The sequence below is a fragment of the Ahaetulla prasina genome, chromosome 2, assembly GCF_028640845.1.
Source record: "Ahaetulla prasina isolate Xishuangbanna chromosome 2, ASM2864084v1, whole genome shotgun sequence".
NCBI classification, from domain to species: domain Eukaryota; kingdom Metazoa; phylum Chordata; class Lepidosauria; order Squamata; family Colubridae; genus Ahaetulla; species Ahaetulla prasina.
This window is the reverse complement of record NC_080540.1, coordinates 267,752,302-267,777,697: the sequence shown is the minus strand read 5'-3', so window position 1 is coordinate 267,777,697 and position 25,396 is coordinate 267,752,302. Positions and strand designations below refer to the sequence as shown.

Below are 25,396 nucleotides of genomic sequence, written 5' to 3'. Positions count from 1 at the left end.
TAACAGATTACAGCGGAGGTCGGTACTTTCCTTCATACAGTGAAGGAGTTGTCAATGTCAGACATGAATACTAGGACCACATGTGTCTAATTAAAACTGATTTATTGCTCATGCCTATGCATAGGAATCTACTCAACTAATGGTTAGTTGGTGCAAGATAAGGATTAATGGAATTGGGGAAAAGGGGTTGGACTTAATCTGTTGTGGCTATGTAGAGATTTTAGGCTGATTCCTTATTTGACTCCACTCCCAGGTTCTGCCATTCCCTCTCCTACAGTTAGTCTATGGTAGCAACAAACTCAAATGTCTAGTTTGCCCCCACATCTACACAATCAACATCACAGGCCTAACAAATACACAAACAAGATTAGAATATCTTCAATGTTCTTCAATCAATTGAAAAAGAAAGCCCAGGGGAAAACATGTGAGATCTTATAGGATATTAAAAGTAAAGAAGAAGAATTAAAGAAATCACCTACAAAGATTAATATTCTAAATCAAATTAAACTTCTTCAGCAATTATCTATGTACAGTCAAAAAACCTGCTAATAAACTAGCAGGGTGGTTAAAGAAAGAAAGAGAGATGATTCTGAAACTTCAGGAGGGTGATAGTGATAACAGACAACTTGGCAATACAAAACAAAAAACAAAACAAAAAAAACATCCACATTACTCCCATTCTGTATAAAAGATCTGATGTCTCTTTGGAAAACAATACAAAAGCAGAACTTGCCATTCCTTGCAAACATGCAAAATCAACTTATGAATGGACCAGTGTAGTGTATAGCCTAGAGACAAGCAATAGCTATCTTGCTGACACCAGGCCTTAAATGATGTTTTATGGATTTGTATATATATATATATGAGATGAGACAAGCAGTGGTGAAATCATTGGTTATAAATTAAGAGATGAAAAGTTATTAAAATTATACCTGTGATGAAGATTGGAAGTCACTTCTTTATAAGAGCTGTGGTGGCGCAGTGGTTAGAACGCAGTACTGCAGGCCACTTCTGCTGATGGCCGACTGCCAGCAGCTTGGTAGCTCGATTCTCACCGGCTCAAGGTTAACTCAGCCTTCCATCCTTCCAAGGTTGGTAAAATGAAGACCCAGATTGTTGGGGGCAATATTATGACTCTGTAAGCCACTTAGTGAAGGCTATAAAGTACTGTAAAGTAGTATAGAAGTCTAAGTGCTATTGCTATATGTTCATTCTCTATTTCTTTATTATCCTCCCGCCCTCCCTCCTCCTAATAAATTATATTATTTTTACTATTAAAATTCTAATAAAATTATTAAAAATAACTTAGCAGTAAAAATGAATGATTTGAAAATAAAGTTCAAGAATTAACTGCAAAATATTAAAAACTCTGTTATTCTCTTAGATCAGTGTTAATACTTTTGAAGTTACAATTGTCCAAAACATATGAAACAAAACATTTCAGAAACTATGATACAATTTATTAATAAGGCATCCAGAGATTTATTTACATATTAAATATTACATAGCCCAGGTTAAACATTTTGTGCAATGTTTCATCATCGCAAGTTATATCTAAACTTGTGAAACAGTAACAAAATAGTTGACAATGCCTTCAGTATCTGCAAGATAAATACAAGTATAAAATATCAAAGTAAATAAATTTCTTCTCATTTATTTCCATTATTCTGTATGGATGAGAAGTGAAATCTTGAGTTTTAACTGAAGCTTTTCAGTATTCAGCTTAAAAATATAAAGATTGTACTCATTTTCCTCCATATTAATTGTTATTAATGACAAATTTTAACAGCTTGCAGAAATAAAGCTATTTCTATCTTTCTGTACATTTGAATATAAAATATGAAACAAAAGTAAAATTATAATTTAAATATTATCACAGCTTTGGAATTGCTATTTATGTTATTCACTGTCATATTCTTCTATAATTAGGTCATCTGCTTCCATTATTGCTTGTGCTGCAACTGGCTGAGGTTGACTGGCTGGTAGTTCATTTTCATTACACTGACTAGAATTAGGAAGGAATTCATCCAGTTCATTTTCCTCACTGTTTTTTATTTTCTCCCCCTGGACATGCAGAATTGTAGGCTGCTTCTCAGGAAACTCTTCATCATCATTGTCCAGGATTTGTATTGCAGAATCTTTATCGGTAAGAGTTTCAAGTTTCAACCTGCAAACAGCAATACAACATCAGAAATTTATTCTTTGGAGTGAACTAAGACATCCAATTCTCTCATAATAATTTAACACACCGGATGTTTGGACAAAAAAGGCACACCAGTCACTACTTAGTGCTCAGACAATTCATTTTACTGGGGTTCTAGCAACTAACTGTTAAAAGCTGCATTTCCTTAGGGGAGTACAGTAGAGTAGGGCAGAGTGTTGAGAAAATTACAACTTTGGTATCTGTCCTGCTGTGTATACTTTTCTGTGTAAATAAATGAGAGTTAAGAATTATTAGCATATTGTCCTTCTTCTGCCTGGCAATTCTGTCTGCCAATCAGTTCAATCACTTCTGTGTGCCAATAGCTTGTGATATGAAATGGCAGAGTCTTCTGAGCTTCAACCATGTTTACATTCCTAGCCAGTGTAAGGGAAGTTGGTATTTCCTACTCCAGTTCCTTTAAAAAGAACTAAAGGAAAAAAGCTCTCCCATTGGGCCCATTTATGTCAGAATCAATATATAGTTTGTAAGGAGCTTCTGGGAGCTTCTGGGAACTTCTTCTCTGGTAATATTATACTGCTAACTAGAGCATACAAAACATTTGCTAGACCAATTCTCGAATATAGCTCATCTGTCTGGAATCCGCATTGCATATCGGACATTAATACAATTGAGCGAGTCCAGAGATATTTCATGAGAAGAGTTCTCTACTCCTCTGCTTGCAATAGAATACCTTATGCCACCACGCTTGAAATTTTGGGCTTAGACAACTTAGAACTACACCGCCTTTGGTCTGACCTAAGCGTAGTACATAAAATTATCTGCGACAACATCCTACCTGTCAATGCCTTCAGCTTCAACCATAAAAATACACGAGCACACAATAGATAAAAACTTAAGGTAAACTGCTCCAAAATCGATTGCAGAAAATACGACTTCAGCAACAGAGTGGTCAATGCCTGGAATGCACTACCTGACTCTGTGGTTTCTTCCCCAAACCCCCAAAACTTTAACCTTAGACTGACTACTGTTGACCTCACCCCACTCCTAAGAGGTCTGTAAGGGGTATGCATAAGCGCACCAAGGTGCCTATTGTCCCTGTCCTAATTTCCCCATTTATTCGTATCCATTCATAATCATGTTTATACTTATAGCTGTAATCTTATATATGCTTGACAAATAAATAAATAAATAAAAAACCTGAAGTGAAATGACAGGTGAAACAATGGCTCTCAAGAAAGCCTCCACTTAACTGGTGTGTGTTGTGCAAATCAGATCACTGAGTACAGGAATTAAATTCAAAACTGGTGTTTCTTAAAGTAAGTTCAGTGGAGTCTTTCCTGCATAAAGACAAATCTCAGTAGAGAACAGAAAACAAATGCTGTATACATTTAAGTTATAACAGCAGGCTGCAGGTTTGATGCCCTTGGTTTTAACAGATGGATAGGTTTCACTTTAAGAATCAATGTCAGGGGCCATTTTGATCTTTATTTATTTGACAGTTGGAGAATGAAAGCAGGGGGGCTGGATTCAATAAAGCTGTATGAATAATATCAAGGTTACCTTCCAAAGTGATTTCTTAAAGGAAATTTCCCAACATCCTGAATAAAGGTAATCTGAGCTGAAAAAGTCAAACAAAAATTATTCCTAAAAGTAATTTCAATATATATATAGAATGTATTTTGTAGCTATTTTTAAATATATTTCTGTTTTAGTTTGACTGGACAACTACATATGTATGTATGTGTATGTATGTATATATATATGTGTGTGTGTGTGTATATATATATATATGTGTGTATATATATATATATATGTGTGTGTGTGTGTGTGTATATGTAGGTCTTTGGTTATTCGGGTTTTCTCCCGCGTAAAATTGGAAGTGTCTTGGCAACGTTTTGATGAAATCCAATTCATCATCATCAGGCTAGGTGTTTACACTTCCAATTTTACGCGGGAGAAAACCCGAATAATCAAAGACCTACATACAAACACCCGCGAAAACCTCAGAAAACAAATACATATATTTGAGTCCTTCGGGAGAAGTTTGATAAATAAATAAATGTATGTATGTATGTATGTATGTATATATATATGAAGTCAATATATGATAATATATCGCAAAAACTGATTTAGACTTTAAAATATAAATCCTTTTAGAATTCATAAAGGGCTTCATAAGAGCATTAAATCACATTTTAAAAAAAGTAAATAATTATTTCTATACAAAACATACCATCAAATTGTTGTCCAGATTAGTAGTATATGTTCAGAAAACAACCTAATACATGTATTACTTCAAGGAAAGTTGTAAAGTAACATTTACAAAGTAATTATATATATAACAATGTTTGAGCACAGTACCAGAGATCAATTTGTTTTATTCGCTCAAATAAGTTGAATATATAGTATTGTATAGCATTGAAATCTAAAGCTCCACCCCCCCCAAAAAAATGTACTTAGTTATTCCTGCTGGGATCTAAGCCAATCTCACCCCCATACACAAGGAGGTGGAAAATGCTTAGGCAGCTGCAGGAAGCAAAGAAGCTATTTTCTTCTAGCAGCAAATTCTCAGACAGACTGAAGAAAGGGGGGGGGGGGAAATTGCTGGGAAAGGAAACTGGGCAGTAGTGTTTTTTTTTAAATTCATATAAGATCCTAGCTGATACATTCAATTCACAACGTTAATAACTGAAAATATAACATGGTATTTCACTTCTCTCTAAAGCAGAGACATTTAATACATTTAGTGCCATGTCCTCTTTCTTCCTCTAGAAAGAAAATCTGTATGGAAATATAAATGAGTATCTTTTTTTCTTGTAGGGTAAACATTCTGCATAAAAGATACTACTTTTTTCCCCCCAAGCAATTTAAGTTTGTTAGGTAAAATAGATTTACCCAGGCTTCAAGGTTGAGCTGGAGGTGAGAGTCAAATTCTATTGCTAGACTATACAGTCCAAAACATTTCATACTTTCTGAAATAAGAATTGAAAATACTGTTTACCGTATATACTCGAGTATAAGCCGAGTTTTTCAGCACATTTTTTGTGCTGAAAAACGTCCCCTCGGCTTATACTCGGGTCTATACGGCTTATACTCGAGTTTTGTTTTTTTTTAAGCCCCTCGGCTTATACTCGAGTATATACGGCTTATACTCGATTTTTTTTTTTTCTTTTTTCCACATTTTACCGGACGGAAGCCCTGCCGGTGCAGTGAGAGGGCGGGGCGGGGGAGCCGCCAGCCTTCTCAGCTGAGGGAGGGAGGGTTTCCCCAACCGGTAGGTGCCTCATTTCCCACCCTCGGCTTATACTCGAGTCCCCAGTTTACCCCAGTTTTTGGGGTAAAATTGGGGACCTCGGCTTATACTCGGATCGGCTTATATTCGAGTATATACGGTACTTTTTAAGTACTATGATGAGTTACATAAGCAAGAATAGAAGCAATCCAGTTTACAGGAAATATATATTACTTAAAATTCTGGTTATTGTGATCAAACAGAGTAGTGTATGGTGCTCATTTGTTTTTCCCACCAACAGAAACATTTGAACAATGCAGAAAGACACATCTATGGTTTTGGCACTACATGCAAAGTCAAACCCTTGGATTGTTGACCCCAAATATGTCAGGAATGTGAAACAACAAATCTTTCAGACATTTATATTGGTTAGTCGTTTTTTTGTTTTTTTAAATTACTTACATGTGTATGGGATTTCTTTGAGTTTAATGTGTTTATATTGTTAGCAGCCTGCAGGAAGCAGGGAATGTACAGCATACAAGTAATTCATGTATAAAATATTTGCTACATTTATGTCACTGGGACCTCTAAGTAAATATTATGAAATTACACTGAATAATATTCTGTTCTATGACTAATTGCTCTTCTAAAGCAGAAACAGAAATATGAAACATTTTGCATATGTTTAAATATACCTTGGTTTCTCATTGGATTAGTCAGCATGGTAAGATAAGGTATTAGCTCAGTCTGAAGACACAATGGTGATAAACAGAAACTTGAAAAGAGGGATTTTGCAGCAAAACAGTTTTCTCGATACTATAAGGAATCAGAAAATATAAATCTAATATGCAAAAGCACTTTTTCAGTTTTATCCATTAAACAGAATTTCTATTTTCATACACACACACATCCTAATCATCTGCATCTAACAATCTAATTTCAATGTTATTCTATTAAACTGTTCTGTAAAATTGCTGTTGCCTGAAGTAATAAATGCCTAATTAATTGCATGATCCTAAATCTTCAAATTATTTATTTTCTGTCTGACTGTTGATTAGTTTTCTATATCTTACTTAAATGGGTTATTCCAATTTTGATAAAATACATTTTTACCTAAAGGTAATACAATCTAAATGATGTTTAAGATCATTTTAATGTTTCAGAGGATACTGTAATGCAGAGGTATCAAACTTGTGACAACACATCATGTGACATATCACAACTCTTTTCGTTCGCTAAAATGGTGGTGGGTGTGGCCACGAATTTGACACCCTTGCTGTAATGGATATATTTCTCAAATCAAAAAATGCTTCATGGTAATCCATAAATATATTTTCTCTAAAATGGTTTTTGTAGTCAACTTGGTGCTATATTTTACTGATTCATTTAAAATATCTTACTGTGCTAGTATGAGCAGGGCTGTTTCTAACTGAAGGCTAAATCTTTGTATGAATCCTAATCTTGTAATAATGTTCATCGCAAATATAAAAGTTAAGTCAATGTTACTTCACTATTGATTATGCCATGAGAGCAGTAAAAATAGATTCTTAACTTGATTCAGTTTTAGACTGATGCAAATAACATTAGTAATTGAGAAAAAGTAAATTGTTATCAATTACCTTTCTATTAATTAGGAACCATTGTGGTTTATGAAGAGGTCTAAAGCCCATTCCTCTTTTGCATTGTGCAAAAGCTCTGGCTCGGTTTGAGTGCATCACACCTCTTGTGGCTACAGAGGCACTGTACTTTTGAAGTGTAGCTCGTGCCTATAGGAATTTGCAGAATTAAAATATAAGAGCTCCATAATAGACTTAAAAGCAAGGTACAAGGGACCGGATGCAAATTACTACTATATTACAGGTATATATTAAATTTTGTTGAAATAACAAATTGTACATTCCATAAAGCAGTCAAAATCTTGGTTCCATAAATATGCTTGATTGTTGAAACATCAAGTTTTCTTCCCATTTGAACACAATCCAAGTAAATCCATTATTAAGAAAAAATGTTCTGTTAAATCTAAAAGCAAACTTCTACTTTGTCATTAAAAACAATGTAAGGTCTAACACTGAGAATTATTTTCAAAAAGACAAAAGCTGATATACTGCGCAGTATGTCAAGATGGTGAGCACAACACTATCTAGTGTTGTGGATGATACTGCCTACATTATCTTTAAATACAAAGGCTAAAAGTTCTTAAAATTACTCAGATTGTGGCGTTATTAATAAGCCGTGGTGGTGCAGTGGTTAGAATACAGTACTGCAGGCTACTTCTGCTGACATTGTAAACCGCTTAGAGGGCTATAAAACAATGTGAAGTGGTATATAAGTCTAAGTGCTATCGCTATTCCACCAATGCTTGTATTTGTTGTTATAACTGTTGTAAACATTGTTTGGAAGGAGAGAAAGGATAGTTTTCTATCAGTCCTGACCCCAAGGCAGAAGTGGTATGACAGTTGTATACCAGGAGACCCTAGCAGTTGCAAGGAGTGCTATTTCACAGATTACAGATGTGAGACATTGCTTATGATGCTGAGTCTGAAAGGTCAAACTGGAGGTGCTACAATTGTACTATCCTTGCAGCTGTATAACAGCATTCCTCAAGCTGGCCAATATCATTGCAGAACTATCTGTAAATTTTTCCAGATTACCCTATTTTTCCAAAAATAAGATATCCTCTGATAATAAGCCCAATCGGGCTTTTGAGCGCATGCGCTAAAATAAGCTCCGCACTAAAATAAGCTCCCCCCGAAAATAAGCCTTCCCCGAAAATATTTAAACACAGAACTGGAAATCAGGTAAGATGGCAAGAGGAGTCCCATCTTGCTCCACATGCCCCAAAATAATAAGACCAAACACTTATTTTGGGGTTCAGAAAATATAAGACAGGATCTTATTTTTGGGGAAACACGGTATTAGTAATGGCAGATTACACCATCTCCTCCTTGGGACTAGAGACAACTTAGGAATTCATGTTTGTCATGAAATTATGGGTGGGTCCCAGATTGTTCCGAGGCCACAACAGTCATGGCTGGCCATATATTAGATCTAGAATTCATTCTGGAACAGATGTATTATGATCCGATTCCAGAAAAAAATTACATCAGGATCCAATCTGGGTCAGTTAGCAGGACCAGAGATTTAGTCTTCTGAGCTTTCAGACTCATGCTGGAGCCATCCTCAGGGAACTTCTCTCTCACTAAAATGTGTCTTACATCAGTCCATTATCAAGGACAAATCTCTTTCTCATAACTCTGAGGCCCCAACCATGCAGAGATGAGCGATCTATTAAGATTATTTGTCCCAAATATCTGATGAATCCAGTAACTTTTCTCATGGATGCTCCATGGAATTTATTCCAGCATTTCCACGGATATATAATCAAAATTCAGTGTCTTGGCAACTGACTCATATTTATGACAGTTGCAGTGTCCTGGGGTGATGTGATAGGTTTTTGTGACCTTCTGATAAGCAAAGTCAATGGGGGAAGCCAGATTCACAGATTCACCAGATTCAGATTAACAACCATGTTACTAACTTAACAAATGCAATGATTCACTTAACAACTATGGAAAGAAAAGTCATAAATGGGGCAAACTCACAACAAATATTTCACTTAGCAATATAAATTTTGGGCTCAATTGTGGTCATAACTCAAGGACTACCTGTACTCTGAAAGATATGGAATATCTGGGCTCTTGGAAGTCTGGGTTCAGATTTGTGTATGGGACTCAAACTGCATTGGTCACTCTCATGGATGACCTTTGACAAGGCTTAAGTGGAGACAATATGGACATATTTCTCCTTCTAGATCAGAGCTGTTAAACTTGCGGCCCGTGTACCAAATGTGTCACATGCTGGCCCCAGCCCCGTCTGGTTTAGCAAAGGGGAAAAAAGTCCCAATATGTTACGTGACAACGCTGTGACACCACGAGTTTGACACCCCTGTTCTAGATCTTTCAATGGTCTTCAGTACTATTGACCAGAATATTCTTTTGGAGAACTTGCAAGGGCTGTGAGTTGGATTCACATTGCTACACTATAAAACACGGATTTAAAATATAGAGTCTCTTCTGCATTCACAGCTTTTGTTTGAAGAATAGATGGTGACTGTAGCCAAAAAGGCTTTTGCAGAGTTTTGCTTGATGCACCAGCTGTGGCCTTAATCTAGAATAGTCACATCCTTGGCATTTTTTGATTAATGTACTGCAGTTTACTCTATATGAGGCTGCCTTTGAAGAATACCCAGAAATTTCATCTGCTCCAGAATATAGCACACATGTGTTTAATAGTTTATTGTAATACAGCCATTTTACACTTATATTAGATGAGCAGCATTGGACATATGCTGCTCATCTAATAGCATGAGCAGGTTTCCAAGTGCAATACAAGGCATGCTTTAAACATAGTTAGTTTTGGAGTTGTAGATTTTTTTTATTGTATTGATTTTTATTTAATGCTGAAAGCTGTGCAAAGTCTACCTGGATTCAGGTGGTCAGCTAAATTAAACAAATAAATCAATTTGCACTATATGATGGAAAAATAATTCATCTTCAAATGTACAAATATATAAATAACATAGCTAAACCTACTTCCTGTCTGTAATCAAAGGTTTACTGATAAACTCTGGGCTTTACTGTGGAATAAATATTATGAGGGGAAAATATTTTTAGATATATAGTCGAAATCATTAAAATATTTTCCAAATTATTCATATGGTATTAACAATTTCCCATTAATTTACTATATAACTATCTATTCATTCCAGTGGGGTTTTTCTGGTTCTACCACAGTGAAATATGCAGGATCAAATTACTTGCCAAATGAAAATGACAAAAATGAATCTGGGAATCAAACTCTGGAGAAAGTGATTCAATAGATCCTTTCCCTTTGGAATAAACATTTTAGTGTTATTTATTTATTTAATTGGCTTTCTTCCTGCTGTTAACTACAAATAATAAAACATCACAGAATAAATAAATGAAGAAAATCACATAATAAAGGAACATGGAAGAAAGCTGTTCTAAAATGCACAGGCACCTATTGGAAAATAGCACATATGAGCCTATACCTGCAAAGGTGGGGGGTTGCTATCTGTCTCTCCCAGGGTGTTATATGTTGCAAATGACTTGATATTTGGAAAGGCAATCCTGCAAATATACCAGTGTCAAGCTGTATACGGCTTTATCGGTTAAATCCAGCAATTTGAATTGTATTCAAAAGCAAATAGAGTGCCAGGCAGGACCCACAGCACTGATTTTATGTGCTCATACCAGCCAGTACCCTGACAGCCTTATGCTGGACCAACTGAAACTTCTGGATGATTTTCAAAAGCAGTTTTGTGTACAGTTCATTGCAGCAGTCTCACTTAGTGATGATGAAAGCAGCAGTTACTGTTAGAAAGTCCTTGTTAGCCACAACTGTTCCACTAACCAAAGCTCCCACCTGGATAGAGCTTCCATTTGCCTGTTAATTCAGGAGGACTCCCAAGCTGTAGACCTGCTGGTCCAGACACAGTGCTATCCCATTATCAAAGATAATGTCAGAAAAGACAAATGAACAAACAGCAGCTGTATATTTAGACTATAAACAGTAAATATAATTAATGCTGTCTTATTTCTTTGTAAGATTCCAAATTGTAAAAATTGCAGTATGCATGTCACATGGTTGGTTATATTTAAATACATACATACATACATATATATATATTAAAAAACTTACATCCCAGTTAGTGCAAAGAAAATCTGCAGTACTTAAATATTCACTGGCTCTTACAATATCATCGATATCAGAGAAGAACTCCAAATAATTCTGGTGAAGGTATACATTAAATAAGTCCCCAGGCATATGTGATTTTTCTACGACATCCTAATAAAAGAAAATATACACAGAATATCATATCACATAGAAAAATTATCTGTATTACTTTAAGAATTTTGCTAAGTGTACATGGATACATATTAATATAGAAATGGCAAACATTTTTACCTCAGGTTGAACAAGCAAGGGCTGTCGTTCATATTCTGATAAATGATGAGGTAACCGAGGAAAGTCCATCTCTGTAGTTGGTTCTCCTATAAAATTATTTAAATGATAACTGATAAACATCAGATGTCTAAAAAACAGAATATTGGGAATGGAGACAGATATTTCTTCAGAAATAGATAGTTTATAGTTCAATTCTGACTCACATGGTTTGCACTGCTTAATCTGTATATTGTTATCTAAATTCTAAGTATTTGTGAATTAGCCTGTATCAAAAAAGCAGCACCTCTATTTTGTTGAAGATTTCCACTACCATACTTCCATAGGTTTTGTTTTTTAGTAGCTACACAAAGTAATTAGACAACATCCTATTCCAAAGTGTCCACCTGTTGGGGTGAGCAATAGGTCCTGAGAAAGTCTAATGTGTATTATTATTGCATGGAAGCCTTGTTAGTACAGAGAGTACATGGGCTAACTTATGGATATCTGCAGATACTACAGCAGTTGAAGCTGGTGAGGAAGTGATCTGCAATGTCAAAGAAAATGCTTTGTAAGTAGGGCAGAAGCCAGAAATCGTCAAAACTGCAAAGTAAATAGCTTTAGGCTGTGGATTCAAAAACATAGGAAGAGCTTAGTCACCACTTAAAACTGGTGATTAACATATACAGATGGAAAGATTTAGACGGAGAATTTCTTCAAATGTATGGCTCTCGTTTTCTATATACCGTATTATACCGTATACCGCTCCATAATACGCACTCCCCCCCCACCAAAAAAAGTGGGTGGAAATGGTGCCAGTCCTTTGCTGAATAGCTGCTGGGCTGCCGCAGCGAAGTCCTTTTATAGTGCTGAATCCAGCCTCTTCTGTCTTTGTTATTGCCTGCCTCTTCTGCCTCTTTTCCGCAGTCAATAGGCAGACCTGGCACATAAGAGGACACATATCTGTGGTCCTCTCAGGCTCCATCTGATATTTTCTTGCTTTCCTCCTCTAAATCTAAGTGCGTCTTATGGTTAGGTGCATCTTATAGTGCAAAAAATGCAGTAATTGAGTTTTCTTAGCTCATCTTCATATATTTGCTCAGGAATGTAAAGTGGTGAAGAGTTTAACTGCTGTACCTGGTATTGATAGGTGGGGTATTGATAGGTGGGGTCAGAAGTTTTGATCCACTGATACAAATTACATGCGTTTTCTTACAATGACAGGGCAAGTTAAGGACCAAAATTATTATTGAAATGTTTTTTTTAAAAGTTATAACAGATATATGCATCTATTTAGATACAGTCAAATATGGAAATTAATAAAATTTTAGAATTTTTAGATATATAATATAATAAAGACAAGTAAATTCTCTTACTTTTGCAGTAAAGTATTTTCCCCAAAGCATGGAAAAGAAAGATGGAAACATCCTTGCTACCAATAGCTGGTATTTCTTGGTCCTCTAAAAAATTATTGAATAGGGTTTTTTTCTTTATTTTAGATGATGTATTACATTTTAAAACGGAATTTTTCTTTCTTTGTGACCATAAGCTTTTGTCTGATGGCCTCTCTGAAAAAAAACCAAGAGAATTAATAAATAGGAAAAATGGAAAACTTTGTCTTTAATAGTATAGAATAAAACAGAACAGAACAGAACTGAATTCTTTATTGGCCAAGTGTGATTGGACACACAAGGAATTTGTTTTTGGTGTATATGGTCTCAGTGTACATATAAGGAAAAAAAGAAAAAAGAAAAAATATAATAGTAAGAAACAACATAACTTTTACAGCAAAGTTCTGTCTAGAAAGAACTTATATTACTTTTATTTCATTCTATTCTGGGTATGCATGCACATTTTGAGATTACTAATATATTTTTTAAATGCTTTTAATTTTTCAAAAGTTTAAATTCTTCCAAAGGTGAACTGTTTTTATTCCATGTATCCATGATTTTGAGTCTTTTAATTACTTTTTTATGTATTGCATATGTGAAGACGACTTTTTAAAATTTTTAGAAATTAAAAAATCTTCCTCTTTATGCATTCTTACGTTGTTTGAATTATTTATGTTATTTAATAAATAAAGCCTACTAATATACTGGCATGATACTGGCTATAATAATGTTACAACAAATACAATTTTTTTTAAAAAATTGTAATATCTGAAAGACATTAGTGTGCAATAAGTGTAAAATACTAGAATCCCACATTAATATACCATGTGGGAATTTAGATAAAAACAGAATGAAAACATAAAAAATAAACAAGAATAGTGATAAAAGAAGAAATGATAGCAAAAAGGAAATATTTTTTTAAAAATCAATCTGAGTTAATATAAAAATAACACTGCAATTTTAAGAATTAAATGAGTTTAATTAGCCATATTCAGTCCATCCAGAAAAACAATTAGGATAGTTTGTCAATAACATAATTAAAAACTAACTAGATATAAATTAAGCATTCCTTAACTGGGCTATCCTTCAAAATTCTTTTTTTTTTCATCCACTACTGTTTCCCACACTTTTAAGTATTAGTATTGGCATTGAGGGAAGCGAGACGTTGTTACGTCTCCTCCCTCATTGCGTCGGCAGATAACTGCCCAGCCGCCCTGTTTCGGGTAACCCGCTCTCTCCTTCAACAGGGAGAGCGGGATGACCCATTACAGGGACGTGCCGAGGAGTTAATGGTTATCTATACGATAAAATCGTTCAGGGTTGGATCAAAATTGGGTAGATTCAGGTGAGAGGTCGGAGACTCGTCTTGTTGAGACTGTTTGTGATTAATTTGACCCTGTGGCTCCTGAGGACATGGACAGGTTGTTGGGTAGGTTGAATGCCACCACGTGTTTACTGGACCCATGCCCCTCCTGGCTGGTACTGGACACGCAGCAGGTGACACGAGGCTGGCTCTGGGGGATCACTAATGCTTTGTTGTTGGATGGGGTTTTTCCTGCCGCCTTGAAAGAGGCGGTGGTGAGACCCCTCCTCAAGAAGCCTTCCCTGGACCCAGCTGTTTTAGGAAATTATCATCCGGTCTCCAACCTTTGCTTTGTGGCGAAGGTTGTAGAGAGTGTGGTGGCATGTCAATTACCCCAACACCTGGATGAAACTGTCTATCTAGACCCGTTCCAGTCCGGCTTTCGGCCCGGATACAGTACAGAGACGGCTTTGGTCGCGTTGGTGGATGATCTCTGGAGGGCCAGGGATAGGGGTTATTCCTCTGCCCTGGTCCTATTAGACTTCTCAGCGGCTTTTGATACCATCAACCATGGTATCCTGCTGCACCGGCTGGGGAGTTTGGGAGTGGGAGGCACCGTTTATCGGTGGTTCTCCTCCTATTTCTCTGACCGGTCTCAGACGGTGTTGGCAGGGGGGCAGAGATCGACCCCGAGGCGCCTCACTTGTGGGGTGCCGCAGGGATCAATTCTCTCCCCTCTCCTGTTCAACATCTATATGAAGCCGTTGGGTGAGATCATCAGTGGTTTTGGGGTGAGGTACCAACTGTACGCTGATGATACGCAGCTGTACTTTTCCACCCCAGGCCACCCCAACGAAGCTATCGAGGTACTGTCCCGGTGTCTGGAAGCTGTACGGGTCTGGATGGGGAGAAACAGGCTCAAGCTCAATCCCTCCAAGACGGAGTGGCTGTGGATGCCGGCACCCCAGTACAGTCAGCTGCAGCTGCGGCTGACTGTTGGGGGCGAGTCACTGGCCCCGATGGAAAGGGTGCGCAACTTGGGCGTTCTCCTGGATGGCCGGTTGTCTTTTGAAGATCACCTGACGACCGTCTCCAGGAGAGCTTTTTATCAGGTTTGCCTGATTTGCCAGTTGTGCCCGTTCCTTGACCCGGATGCCCTATGCACGGTCACTCATGCTCTTGTTACCTCTCGCTTGGATTACTGCAATGCTCTTTACATGGGGCTCCCCTTGAAGAGCACCCGGAGGCTCCAGTTGGTTCAGAATGCAGCTGCGCGGGTGATAGAGGGAGCCACTCGTGGCTCCCATGTGACACCACTCCTGCGCAGGCTGCACTGGCTACCTGTGGTCTTCCGGGTGCACTTCAAGGTGCTGGTTACTACCTTTAAAGCGCTTCATGGCTTAGGACCGGATTACTTACGGGACCGCCTACTGCTACCGATTGCCTCTCACCAACCCGTGCGCTCTCACAGAGAGGGACTCCTCAGAGTGCCGTCCGCCAAACAATGTCGGCTGGCAGCTCCCAGGGGTAGGGCCTTCTCTGTGGGGGCTCCCACCCTCTGGAATGAACTTCCCCCAGGACTTCGCCAACTTCTGGACCTTTGAACCTTTCGCCGCGAGCTGAAGACATATTTATTCATCCACGCAGGACTGGCATAGGATTTTAGATTTTATCTGGTTTTAATTTTAGTGGATTTTATTGTTTTAATAGATATTTTAATCTGGGCCAAATTGAATAAGTATTTTAAATATTATTTTATTCTGTATTTATTTTGTTGTCTTGTTTTTATCTGGCTGTAAACCGCCCTGAATCCTTCGGGAGAAGGGCGGTATAAAAATGTGATTAAATAAATAAAATAAAATAAATAGTAATGCTAAAAAGAAACAGATTTTTCGATATTATAAAATAAATCTTTTTCTGACAAATTCAAAAGCAAAAACATTCTAAGAAAGAGTAAAGATTCTTATTTTTAAATCTTAGTGCTAAGCACAATTTAAATTAATAAGAATATTTTCTTACCTTTTAGAGAAGAAAATTGAAGTGTGTTTATTGCACTTCTAATGTCTCCTGAACATCCACTGCAAATCAGTTCTAATAAGGTTTTGTCAGGGACATCAATTTTATCACTTCTCTACAAAGAAAATTGGGGAAAAAAGTCAAAGCTAATTTGACTAAATCTACATAAAGTATTCAAAAAATAATACTTCCCAGATGCTTCCTGCTTCCATTTCTCTCTCTCCCTTGTACTGAAAGTTCCAAAGATTGAGTTGTACTTTCCTATCCACTTTGGAAAAAACATTTATCACTCAATATTTTCACTACTTCTACAGAATCATTCAAAATTGTCCATGATTTATCCCTATTTTACGTTTACAACAATTTTATATTAAAATTGGACAAGCAATGCTAATTAAGAATGAATCACTCGCTAATGTTTAGAACTAAGCAAAGATTGTTGAGATCAATACTGTCAACCATTATTATACACATTTTTTTAAATTTCTAAGATACATTCAGATGAAATGTAATAATAATGTTTCCATTACCAACTTTTGCTTTTTGTATCCCTTACAGTATAACAATATTGTAATTTCATTTATCTTACCATACTGATCTCCCCTGTAATTATTCGATTAAGGGCTTTCATCATCAGTGTTGGTGCCACTGGGTTAAAACTGAGAAAATTGAAAAAAGAAAATGGTCAAGATAAATGTCAATATGAGCATTTCATCATGGCCAATGTAGCTGTCAATTTATTTACCTAATGGTTGCTATACACAGCTCTTCCTGAATTGCCTTTGGGAATAGAGACCTTTGGCTGCTGCCTGTGCTGAAAATGTCTGATATTATAAATACAAGAGGACATCTGCTTGTCCGCAAAAAACTCCTACAATGAAAAATTGAAAATTAGCAGTTCAAACTTTAACAGCATCAATTATGACCAGCAATGAAAAGAACTGCACTAATAAAATGCAAAAGGTACATAACTTGCAACATGCCATCTTCAACCATTCACCACCCTAACTTAGCAGCAAAAGAAAGAGATGGAACTTTGAATGTTGGTAGTGGACTATTCTGCACTGGAGAACCCTAGGCTTGGTCCAGCCATACCCATTAATTTCTCTGAGTGATCCTTTTGCAAAATAAGACACTAAACATACCTCAGAATGTCATGTAAACTGCTCGGGTCATGATAAAAATGGTTTGGCATATCCTGTTGAAAAGCAAATACAATGTTGTTATTCTAAAATATCTGCCAAATTGAATTAAAATCTTTTGGAGCCAATAAGATTATGCATTAAGGGTATTTACAAGTATAAATATTACAAACATGGAATATTTATGAGATGAACCCAATGCAATATGATGCTAAGGTTGAAGATGGAGAGGCAAAAAGCTACTTTCAAGCCAGAAAGTTATTATGTAAACAAAGAATTGTAGCTAATTTTCATTGCCTTGTAGAGAGCAATGAAATCGTATTTAACTTGGAAAGATGTAGATTTAACACCATGAGCCTAGTTAGACAGACAAGCCCACACATCTGTGCAGGCATTAAAAGGCATTATCTGCATTAAACTACTTATCTGTCAGTAAGAGTCTATGTTTTGGGCTTATCTATCTACAACAGATTCCTGATTTATTTCATGTCTAAAAAAGAAATCCAACATATAAGTGGGTAGATACTTTTGTTCATATAAGTTCCAAGTGGATATGGAAACCAACGAAATAGATATGGGATTGATTTTGCCCACATTGACTAGCTTTAGAACAAAGAATCTAAATGCCATTGTTATGAATATCCTTATTTAATTATTCAAAAATAATTACTCTTTGGTATTTTGGGCACCAAGAAATGTTGATTATTGAATTTAGAACCCAGCATTCACAGCTAATGCTCTATCATTAGACTACAAAATTTCCCAAAATGATTGACAATAAAATAAAGCTCAACATAATGAAAAAAAAAATCAGGCCATTATTTTGCACTTTCTGAAAACTGCAGTTTTAAAATCTTAATTGAAAAAAGTCAAAAATTTGTTTTATATTTGTAGGCAATTTTTATCAAAGATTATAAGTATGTCTGTTTGAAATAAGCTATTAGTTATTATTGTAGAAAATTGAAATTTTACTATTAAGCAACTAAATTTGGAAAACCTAATTATCGTATTTTTTGGAGTATAAGACACACCTTTTTTCCCCCTAAAAGGGGGTGAAAATTTGGGTGTGTCTTATGCACTGAATGTAGCCCCACCCACCCACTGGCCCCCACCCTTTGGCTTTGCCTCCCAGCAATTTACCTCTTGCAACAAGAAGAACAGCACAGCCTAATTAGCACAAGTTGATTGTCAGTTGGATGGGCCTCCCGACTCTCAGCTGTTTCAGACAGCAGGGATTGCCATTGCCTATTGCTGCACAGAGGTAAATTGCTGGGAGCAGATTTTTTTTTCTTGTGCTAATCAAGCTATGCTGAAAACGAAAATGAAAGTAAAGCAGACTATTTGCTGTTTGCTGCAATGAGGCAAAATTGCTGGGAGGCAGAAGCAGATTTCTTTTTCTTGTTTTCCTCACCAAAAAGATAGGTCCGTTTTATAATCCGGTGCGTCTTATACTCCAAAAAATATGGTAATTTAAACTGCTACACTTAAAAATTGGAAGAAAATAATAGAACATTTAATTTTAATTATTAAAACAACTTAGTGTAGTTAATTCAACTATTTCAACTTACTTCCACAAGAATAAGTCTTTTGTCAGTTTCCATGGACTCTCCAACCATCTGAAGCTTGATATATTTGTTTGCTCTTAGAAGAAATTCTTGAAAGATAGCTGTCTGGCTCTGATAAGGAAGAATCTTACAATCCGATTCTAAAAAGGAATATTTATTTTACAATATGCACTAAGTACTAAAAAAAGTACTACATTTATGAGATAATATGCTACAGCTTATTGTTTTGAATTCTGTTTATTTATTTGCATGGATTATTACTGGTCCAAAATCAATTGACATGTAAATTACAGAAACTGGACAAGCTGTACAGGCAGAGACCTTAGTATATATTATTATATATTTTGAAACAATGGGCTAGATAAATCAATTACTGAATTGAAATTTTTCAAAAAAATCAGATGTGCTTTAGCATTGAAGGCTTGTCCGTCGTTATAATGCAACATTTCTGGCCAAAAAATGGCCTGAATTTTATTTGAAAGTTTAAAAACTAGTCTACTGAAAATAAATCTACTGAAAATTAATCATTACGTTAATAACAGTCATATTATCTAGATCAGAGATGTCAAACAGGCAGCACATAGGCCATATGTGTATCACAGCACTTCTGGGTGCAGCCTGAGTCTGATTAAAATACAGTGGGAAATTTATTTAAGAAACTAAGAAAAAGAGAAAATGCAATTAAAATAGATAATATTTCATTTAAAAAATAAACAATTATACATTTATTAACCAATCACCATAAAAGTCTGGACTTGCGGCTCATGAGGTCAAGCCAGTTGCCTTAATTGCAGTAACAAAGATTGTTTAGTATGGATGAAGCATCATGTGACATAAGTTCCTTCTCAAACTGTGCTGTAGCAGGACCAAGTGACCTAGATACTGCAATTAAGCTGAGGCAGCAAGCCTCTTGCGCCTTTTTCCCAGGACTGCTGGCAGACAGCTTTGCATTAGTAGATGACCTTTCCTGAACTCCAGAGCCTCTTTCCAAAACATATTTTAACATATAGCTATTATATGCATTTGCAATTTATTCTAACTTGTACATGGTTTGGAACAAGCTGCACAAAACCTTTATTTTTTTTTGCACACAGAATAGCAGAAATTAGAGGGAACATTATAGGGAAATGTTAAGTTGGAGTAGGAGGTGAAGAGGTAATTTGCATTTAGGCTGGGAAGAAGCTCAGAATGGAGTTCGCTATTCTGAAAACAGAATAGAGTTCAATGGAATTGAACACTAACAATTTAATCCCTAGAGTAGAACAAAGCTTTCACTTGGGTTTTAGACCAAATGCAGTTTATCACCCAACTGAAATAAAATAAACTGCAATTAATCTTAAATATTATTAATGAATGAAAACTTCAGAGCTAGTTTTTCTTACTAAATATAGCTAAGAATAAATTAAAATTATGGTTCAGACATAATGTAGACATATGGCTAGAACTTCCTTGCAGTCATGCTAGCAGAAAGGAAAACAGAACAAGGAGCACATGTACCTAGGGCTTGCAAGTAGTCCTGGACCACCTGCAGTTACAATTTTGAGTTCAGCTTGTATTTTCAACTTGACTGAAATCTCCTCTATTAGTCTAAAGTACAGCAGTTTTAAAAAACAGGAAATCCTAATATAAAGGAAGCTGAGAATAAAGAATGCCTTTATTCTCAGGCATTGTGTGTAAATCCTTTGGAATTTCCTCAGCAACTTACTTTCGAATTAATTAGAAGTTAGTTCCATTTATTTTAATGAAATTTGCTACCCTCTAATGGTCATCCTACCAGAAATAGATATGCCAAAAAATATATTCTAATTGCTCAACAATGAAGAAGTAAACATTTTAAAATTTTACCATGATTGAAAGTAACTTGAAAGTCGTCGTGTTTGTTGAAGTCTAGTGAAACAGGATTTATCCATTCTTGTATCTGAATACCAAGGTCCTTGGCTAATATTTCCACAGTTGCCGATTTCCCACATCCTGGAGGGCCAGTTAACACTAGGATGGAGCCTCCCTACAACAAGATACTTATCATAAGCTGAATACGGTATTTAAAGAAAAAAACAATACTGGTTTTTTAATAAAACAAAATAGAACTTTGGTATCAATAATATTCATTTTTTTATTATTTCCAATAAATACAGTAGCCATAGTTATATTCTCAGTAATTTAGTATTAGAGTAGCCCACTTTCTTTATGCTACACAACTTAATTCAAACTAATTGTTTGGACTGCAGTTCAGGTGGCCTAGTTGTGTGTCAAATGTTTTCTGAATTCCTTAATGGAAACTTAGACATAGATTAATCCCAACCTGCTTACTCATTTACTAAGCAGACATAAAACTTCAGGATATTCAGAAAAAACACAAACTGAATAATTTCTCTCAAAGCAATTTTTGTATAAATCAATCGCAACTTGCTTTATCTTTATCTATCCAGACAAGTAAGTTTCTAGTAAATAAATGTTGCTTTAAAATTATATTATATAAGATTTTGATAATATTCTAATATCACTTCATTAATTATTCAGGAATATAAAATTGATAAAATAAAAATAAAATTGATTGAAATTAAATAAAAGCTTCAAAATGAGCAAACTGGCATGTAAAAGTATTAGGTTCATAATATTACCTTTCTTGGCTGATTTTGAAACATGTGATCTTTTAACCATCTTTCAACTTCTTCAATTTTTTTCTTGTGTATGACCAGATCACTCTAACAGACAAAAATATGCATTTAAGCCATTTTTATGTAGCAAATATTAAATTATGCATTATCTATACTGGAATTCTCTTAGCATATATACTAGATGTAAACAAATTAAAATATTAGGGAAGAATCCAATCTCCGTGACAATTACTTCACTTACAAAATGATATACAAATGATATAATTTTGTTCATTTGCAAACCAATAGCCTATGTATAGCATACCTTATCTTACCTACATGCCAAATATATAAGGGAAGTTGAAATGGAAGGTGAGAATGGTTTTAAAGTTGGAGAAGAAACAACTTATGCTACGATGATTACAGTACCCAGACAGGAGAAAATGCAAATGATCCTCAAGCCATAGTACTAACTAACTTAGTACTAACATCAAAGAACATAGTGAAAAAATGAGACTAAAATTAAATATAAGAAAGGCCAAATGACAACAGGTAGAATAACCAATGGTTAACTTTAGAGAAAGGGGTAAATTTATAATTGTATTTATAACTGCTATAAAGAAGATAGAAAGCCACTTTTTTGTATTCTTTTTTTTTCTTCCTTGCACTTTTATCTTTGATTTCTTTCTTTCTTTCTTTCATTTCCTTAACTCTGTATTAGATTGCATTAGTTTATGTTTTTTATAAATATTTTAATAAAATTATATCTATAAGGAAAGGAAAGGAAAGGAAAGGAAAGGAAAGGAAAGGAAAGGAAAGGAAAGGAAAGGAAAGGAAAGGAAAGGAAAGGAAAGGAAAGCTATCAGCATGGTGGATGGACTCAATTACAGTGGTGATGAGGGCACTACTGGGAAATCTGAAAGAATACATTATCATTAAAACATCTATGTGGTTGCTTGGAGTAAAAAATAACTCGATGGTACATTATCAATCAATCACTTAAAAATAATGCACCTTCTAATTTAAGACACAATTGGGAATAAAACATCCTCCTTCCTACAAATGGTCCATTAAATTACAGTTTCACTAAACACTTATGATCAGGACCTGACGTTTTTATAATAATCTTTAATTTACTACTTTGTAATTTCTTTAGACATTATTTTAACAAGCAAAATAGTTTATTGTATTAAATATATACTAATATGTATATATTAATATAAATACTACTACTACTACTAATATACACTATATATTAAATTGTATAGAACTGTACCTGAGTTTTTGGTTTGTATTTATCTACCCATGGTTCAATTTGGCTGTGATTTTGTTTGAAGTGTTTATATTTCTCATCTACAGAAAGCGGTTTTCTTATTTTTCTCCCACACTTGTAATTTTCAAGCAGAGGAAAATGCTCTTTGCTCTTGTGATAATTGTCAGTATCTGTGAGCGATTTTTTATGGTGAACACTGGATGACAGTTTTGCAGTCTCACAGAAATCAATAAAAGATGGTTCCACCCAGTCAATTTCCTGATAATATAAACATGTAGAAATTATTGCAGCCCAACAATTATCAATTCTTAAACCAGTTACTATTTTATTGCTGCCTTTATATACAGTAACCAATATTTTAGTAGTTAATAAAAAACGAACATGAAGTAAATTATCATACAATATATGTGAATGCAGTAAATGCAATCATTTACTGAACATAAAACAATTTAAATACAAATAAATCACTTCCAAACATTTATTTACATTTTGCTTATCTTTAATAGTTCTTACATTTTAATCTTGTTTAGTATAAAAAAAAATAGTGTAATTTTTAAATAGGCTGAATTCAATTTAAACAAACAAAAAAATCCCCAGATTTTTTTCTCCACACTTAGTATTACACAATTTAGTCTTTTAATTAAAAGTGTCAAGTTATAATTATTTCAAAATACTCCACTTGGTTACAAGAGTTTTGCCTGCATCAGCCTGAATTAAACACATGATGCAATAAATAATAATTTAAGAGAATAAATAAATAACTTACTTTATTTGGAGCTGTCTTTCTTTTTGAAGATTTTTTTGACATCATCAGCATTTGCAGTTTCCATCCAAAATGTATGATTAAATGCCTTTAAAAATAAAGTACCTAAAAGATAAGAAACTTTTATATTAACAAAGCCTACAGCCCTGAAGATAATTTCCAAAAAAGGACTTACATCTGTTTTGTTTCTCATTTGTAGAGCTTTTTTCTTTTCTAAATGCTGTTACTTTTACTTTTTTTTACTTTTTTAAAAAGCTATTCTTAATGGCTACAAAACAGGAATGCACCACCTCCAAGTCCCTAAAGTGCTGCCCTCTATTGAAGAGAGCACACTTGTCTGACAAAGATACTGAAGTTCTAAAATTTTCAATTATAGCAATATCTGTTTAGTCCATAAGTAGATTAATGCACATAATATTATAACACATGCATCATAAGATAACCTGCATATTTAATTTTTCAGTTAGTTTTGGTATGTACAATAATTTACAGAAATTACCCTTTGACATTGAAATTGCAATGCTTTATGTCTATAATTCTGAGTATAGTTAAACAATTTCAGTACAGAAGATTCTCATTTAGTGACAATTGGATCAGGAACTTTGTTGTTAAGTGAAGCAGTCACTAAGTGAAACCATAACTGAGTTTACAATTTTACTTCAGTTTCTTTTGCTTTACAGATCTGTGAAGTAGTAGTTACAAAGCTACTTTTTATTACCACTTAACTGCGACTGTTGCTATATGAGGTAGTTGCTAAACGAGGACTACCTGTATATTACGCTATTTTTATTTTGAAGCTAATCAGATAAGGGAATCCTAATCTAAACATGCTCCTAATCAGGATACATCACTGTAACCTATTTGATAAAACTATAAATTTCAAAATTTTGAGAAAAATTCAAAAGCAGACTGACAATGTATCTAGAAAACTGGCTATTGGGCTTATTATCAGGAATACTGTCCTGATAATTCAAAAGTAGAACAGCCAAGACTTCATTACTTCTTATAGTGTCACCATTACATATTTGCACACAAAAGTAAGACCTGTAATGACTAACATACAGATAATTGTACAGTTCACCTTAGATAGCAAGACAAATTTCTAACCATTTATATTACACCTCTGAAATGAAGGTGACAAACACCTTCTTTGACAAATATTGCACATAGTGTGGATTATGTGGATCACTGTGGATTATGTTGAAGGATTTCTACAGTTTTTCAAATTTTTCAAGATATGGTGACTTCAATTCCCCAGTCAGAAATCAGGGAGTTGGTCCACACATCTTAAAGTTGACAAGTTTGAAAACTAGTTATATCTCTGGGAATCCAGCTAATGAAAAAAATGATTACTTGCAAAATAAACATGTAAAGGAGAAGCATTCCAAAAGAAGTAACAAAAATCGAATACAGGTCACACGACACATAACGGTTTAACCAACGGTCACCTAATGTTGACAGGGTACTTGTTGAGGCCTTCAAGATTCAATGGCTAACGATTGATAGTATGCGTTGGTCAACTCCCCCCCCCCTTTCTATGAAAAAGGCATGCAGTAGGGTTTATAAGCAACAGTCACATATGTGGGATGGGCAGCTATATAAAATAAATAAGCAATCCAGCAAAGGGGGTGGTGGGAAGCTTTGTTATTCTATAGGGCAAGGGTTTCCAACCTTGGCAACTTTAAGCCTGGCAGACTTCAACTCCCAGAAAGCCCCAGCCAGCAGAGCTGGCTGGGGCATTCTGGGAGTTGAAGTCCTCCAGGCTTAAAGTTGCCAAGGTTGGAGAGCTCTGCTATAGAAGACACCTCCAAGGTGGAAGAAGACTTCAGCCGCCATGCACTTTTGGAATAACTCTCCCGACCGCGCTCAGACACGAAGCCCGGCCTCGTCCCCAAGAAAGCGGCTCCATCCAGCAGCTGTAGTGCACGGCCACCATTTAGCTCTTGCCAGGCTGCAGCAGCCCACTTATTTCCGTCACTAAAAACC

At 35.3% G+C, this 25,396-nt stretch overlaps 1 protein-coding gene across 1 annotated transcript; it reads right to left on the bottom strand.

Moving 5' to 3' along the window:
• Window positions 1-1,438: 1,438 nt before the first annotated feature.
• RAD17 (RAD17 checkpoint clamp loader component) lies at window positions 1,439-25,396 on the bottom strand. The gene is given in 18 exon segments (XM_058168863.1): window positions 1,439-2,167; window positions 3,725-3,782; window positions 6,092-6,212; window positions 7,016-7,162; window positions 11,118-11,264; window positions 11,385-11,470; window positions 12,737-12,928; window positions 16,074-16,185; window positions 16,660-16,729; window positions 16,816-16,941; window positions 17,216-17,268; window positions 18,781-18,917; window positions 20,623-20,782; window positions 21,399-21,482; window positions 22,651-22,905; window positions 23,414-23,449; window positions 23,451-23,515; window positions 25,216-25,396. Coding segments are annotated over 18 exon segments (2,148 nt in total). The 5' UTR covers window positions 25,247-25,396; the 3' UTR covers window positions 1,439-1,899.